Here is a 4,708-nt window from a genome sequence, read left to right on the forward strand (position 1 = left end):
ATCTGTATGTTACAGGAAATGTTGGACTCGTTCTAGTGTTTTGGTCCGCATGTCGGCAACCGATCAAAATGTTCGGACTTTTCTTTTGAAACACAGAACTACGTTTCAACGTTGTTGAGAATCACAACACAAACTCGCTAGTCAAGCCTAGTCAATACTGCAACAACGCAATGGATTGGGTGAGTAATCCCCACTGCTACCTAGTTAACTAGAACACTACTTTACATTGTTAGCAGGCTCACAAAACAAGCTGTGTTAGTTGACTAGCGATGTGTCATTGATTTTCAACAACGGGGAAATGTATTCACATTTTTCAAAAGAAAAGTCTGATCATTGCATCAGATCCCGACATGAGGACCAAAGCATTAGAACGTGTCACATATGTGGAAAGGTAAATGTATACAGTACAGTCCACATCCTGGTTAATCTATACGCTCCCCTCTGCTCTGACATGGCTGTCTGGCTGTGTGACTTGGACCGCTGTGTAAACATGTTCCTCCTGAAGTCCCCATGGCCACCACACAGGACAGCACCAACCTCTATCATCCCTCTGTCATCCCTCTGTCATCCCTCTGTCATCCCTCTGTCATCCCTCTGTCATCCCTCTGTCATCCCTCTGTCATCCCTCTGTCATCCCTCTGTCATCCCTCTGTCATCCCTCTGTCATCCCTCTGTCATCCCTCTGTCATCCCTCTGTCATCCCTCTGTCATCCCTCTGTCATAACTCTGTCATCCCTCTGTCATCCCTCTGTCATCCCTCTGTCATCCCTCTGTCATCCCTCTGTCATCCCTCTGTCATCCCTCTGTCATCCCTCTGTCATCCCTCTGTCATCCCTCTGTCATCCCTCTGTCATCCCTCCATACACACATGACAGTAGACCTCTATCATCTCTCTATCATCGCTCCATACCTCTGTTTTCTTTGATGATGGTTTCTACCACTTCTCTGGCGCGGCCCACCTTCTCCTCCGCCTCTGGGGTCAGCTGACCGGCAACACAAACATTCAAATGGCAACTGTCAACTTTCAAATGTCAACTGTCAACGTTCAAGCTGATAGCAGGCTGATTAGCCTCAGAGGGAGTCTGTCTTATCTTACCTTGATCCTGTACAGGCCTTTACCCAGACACACCAGATCACCTGTGGTCAGACTGTTACCGTCCAGAGACATGTACTGGGAGAGAGAGAGACAGAGAGAGACAGAGAGAGACAGAGAGAGAGAGAGACAGAGAGAGACAGAGAGAGAGAGAGAGAGAGACAGAGAGAGAGAGAGAGAGAGACAGAGAGAGAGAGAGAGAGACAGAGAGAGAGACAAGGAGAGAGAGAGAGAGAGACAGAGAGAGAGAGACAGGTAGACAGAGAGAGAGACAGAGAGAGAGACAGAGAGAGAGAGACAGAGAGAGAGAGAGAGACAGAGAGAGAGAGAGAGAGAGAGAGAGAGAGAGAGAGAGAGAGAGACAGAGAGAGAGAGAGACAGGGAGACAGATCAACAGATATGTGGTCAGTGCTTTCACGGCTGCCATTTTGAGTATCTTTCCGCCATCATTTTAAAACAGAAATGTGTTCAATTCACGGTAGAAGACTTAATGAAAGTCTTTTTTAATCAAACACAAAACGCAGACACACACCTCTCTAGTATCCTCACGCTGCCTTTCTCCACTGCAGGTCTGTTCAGGGTAACATTTCTAAGAGCTCCACAATCATCTACGTCATATTAACATCACTATATAAATGATTATATTTAAGACTTAGTCATATTAAAAGCACTATTCCTTGGTATCCATCAAAGGAAACAGGTTAGGAAACTAGCCAATTATAATCTGTTGTTACACATCCGTTTTGGTTGTATCTTATTGGTTGAAGGATACGCAGCCGTGACCAGTGGGGGGGTGTGGAGTGGGGGGGTGTGGAGGGTCATATCGTCCCCCTTTATGACTGAAACAAAAACAAAAAAACACACATCCAATAAATCAAACGTGTGGCTTCTAAACAGCCTGCAGTGATCCACGCAGTTATACACAAACACCATCAGATCTGCCAATGAAGAGGTGAGAGAGAGACAGAGAGACAGACAGAGAGAGAGAGACAGACAGAAAGAGACAGAGAGACAGACAGAGACAGAGACAGAGAGAGAGACAGAGAGACAGAGGGAGACAGAGAGACAGAGAGAGAGAGACAGAGAGAAACAGAGAGACAGAGAGACAGGGAGAGAGAGAGATCGAGAGAGAGAAAGAAAGAGAGAGACAGAGAGCGAGAGAGAGACAGAGAGAGAGTTAAAGAGAGAGACAGAGAGAGAGATAGAAAGAGAGAGAAAGAGACAGAGAGAGAGAGAGACAGGGAGACAGAGAGACAGAGACAGATAGAGAGACAGAGAGTCCCCCCCCCTCACTGAACCTCCTTACCCAGCTGGATGAAGTCTCGGTTCTCCAACACGTCCTTCACCAGGTCATCAAGGTGAAGGAGCTCTCCTCCCTGGCACCTAGTCACCATGAAGCTGGGCTCCCCGCCTCCCCCCCGGACCCCCAGGACCCCCCCAGCCCCCCCAGCCTCCCCGTAGCGCACCAGGGCTTCTGACCCCAGCCCCCGCACGGAGAGGGAGGGGTCGCAAGGCACCCTCAGCCACACACCCCTCACACACACCGACACAGACAACATCTCACTGAGAGGGAAGATAGAGAGATACTGAGTGACACTGGCACAGACTGGACCTTATGAAGGTGGATGGGGTTGGGGGGGGGGGGTTGTTATAAAGTAGCTAGTTTAACCACCCCAGGTTAACCTATGGTCATGGTCACAAAAATATTGTACTTCTGTCAGGTAATGCATCACTTCTCTCAGAAAACTGTTGCAAGTACAAATGCTTTGGTATTCACGTGTTCATTTAATTTGTTTGCATCGGAACAACACAAAAAAGCTGAGAAAGATTCAGAAAATTCTGATACAAAAATGATTAGCACCCACAACTTTTCTGGACAAAAATGATTAGCACCCACAACTCTTTTGTTAGCACACCCTTGGAAAGAATAAGTGAAATCAATCGCTTCCTGTAACCATGAATGGCGCTTGGCACCAGGCAGATAACATGCAGCAGGATTCCCAGGGGCACATTCCAGGGGAGGCTGGGGGAGGTAGAACACCAGGGGAGGCTGGGGGAGGCTGGTGGGTGGTAGAACACATGGGGAGGCTGGGGGGTGGTAGAACACCAGGGGAGGCTGGGGGAGGCTGGTGGGGGGTAGAACACCAGGGGAGGCTGGGGGGTGGAGGTAGAACACCAGGGGAGGCTGGGGGGAGGTAGAACACCAGGGGAGGCTGGGGGAGGTAGAACACCAGGGGAGTCTGGGGGAGGTAGAACACCAAGGGAGGCTGGGGGGAGGTAGAACACCAGGGGAGGCTGGGGGAGGTAGAACACATGGGGAGGCTGGGGGGTGGTAGAACACCAGGGGAGGCTGGGGGAGGCTGGTGGGTGGTAGAACACCAGGGGAGGCTGGGGGGAGGTAGAACACCAGGGGAGGCTGGGGGAGGTAGAACACCAGGGGAGGCTGGGGGAGGTAGAACACCAGGGGAGGCTGGGGGAGTTAGAACACCAGGGGAGGCTGGGGGGAGGTAGAACACCAGGAGAGGCTGGTGGAGGTAGAACACCAGGGGAGGCTGGGGGAGGTAGAACACCAGGGGAGGCTGGGGGAGGTAGAACACCAGGGGAGGCTGGTGGAGGTAGAACACCAGGGGAGGCTGGGGGGAGGTAGAACACCAGGGGAGGCTGGGGGAGGTAGAACACCAGGGGAGGCTGGGGGAGGTAGAACACCAGGGGAGGCTGGGGGAGGTAGAACACCAGGGGAGGCTGGGGAGTTAGAACACCAGGGGAGGCTGGGGGAGGTAGAACACCAGGGGAGGCTGGGGGAGGTAGAACACCAGGGGAGGCTGGGGGAGGGAGAACACCAGGGGAGACTGGTGGAGGTAGAACACCAGGGGAGGCTGGGGGAGGTAGAACACCAGGGGAGACTGGGGGAGGTAGAACACCAGGGGAGGCTGGGGGAGGTAGAACACCAGGGGAGGCTGGGGGGAGGTAGAACACCAGGGGAGGCTGGGGGAGGTAGAACACCAGGGGAGGCTGGGGGAGGTAGAACACCAGGGGAGGCTGGGGGGGAGGTAGAACTCCAGGGGAGGCTGGGGGGGGGGGTAGAACACCAGGGGAGGCTGGGGGAGGTAGAGGCAGAGATACCGGAGGTGGCGCTGTACACAACACAGACATGCTACCGTGACCTTTGACCCCTGCTAACTGTACTGTCTGTGTGTCATCTCAGCTGCAGGCTCTCAGGATGATTTGCAGGCTGGGGGGGTTGGGGCGGCGCTGGGGGGGGTTTAAAGTCACGGACAAACGCGCTGCCACAACGCTGATAAGGGGCCGGGGGGGGGGGGGGAGGGGGAGAGGGGGTTGGGGGGGTGAGGAATGTGTGGGGGGGGAGGGAGGAGTAGAAAGAGATGGGAGATGCCAGCGATCGAGAGAGGTGGTCCATGCTTACGGCCTAGGGTTTACCCACCTCAGGAGAGGGGAGGATGGATAGAAAAGGAGAGGGGGGGAGAGAGGGAGGGAGGGATGGAGGGAGGGAGGGAGGGGGAAGGGGGGAGGGGGGGATACAGGGAGGGAGGCACGGAGGTGGGAAAGAGAAAAGGGAGTGGGAGCAACGCTTGAGAGAGAGAGAGGGAGAAAGAG

General features: G+C 53.6%; 1 protein-coding gene across 1 annotated transcript in view; it reads right to left on the reverse strand.

Annotated features, from left to right (window-relative positions):
- The window catches only part of LOC308163829 (histidine ammonia-lyase-like), a gene marked incomplete at both ends in the record, with an annotated part of 20,287 nt that extends 17,635 nt beyond the window's left edge, over window positions 1-2,652 (reverse strand). The window contains 4 exons of the mRNA XM_080538015.1: window positions 911-983; window positions 1,097-1,171; window positions 1,866-1,932; window positions 2,387-2,652. Coding sequence (XP_080394141.1) covers window positions 911-983; window positions 1,097-1,171; window positions 1,866-1,932; window positions 2,387-2,652 — 481 coding nt within the window. The remainder of the gene's footprint in view (window positions 1-910; window positions 984-1,096; window positions 1,172-1,865; window positions 1,933-2,386) is intronic.
- Between the last annotated feature and the right edge of the window lie 2,056 nt (window positions 2,653-4,708).

This window comes from Nansenia antarctica (genome assembly GCF_963989245.1).
Source record: "Nansenia antarctica genome assembly, chromosome: 8".
In the NCBI taxonomy this organism is placed as follows: Eukaryota; Metazoa; Chordata; class Actinopteri; order Argentiniformes; family Microstomatidae; genus Nansenia; species Nansenia antarctica.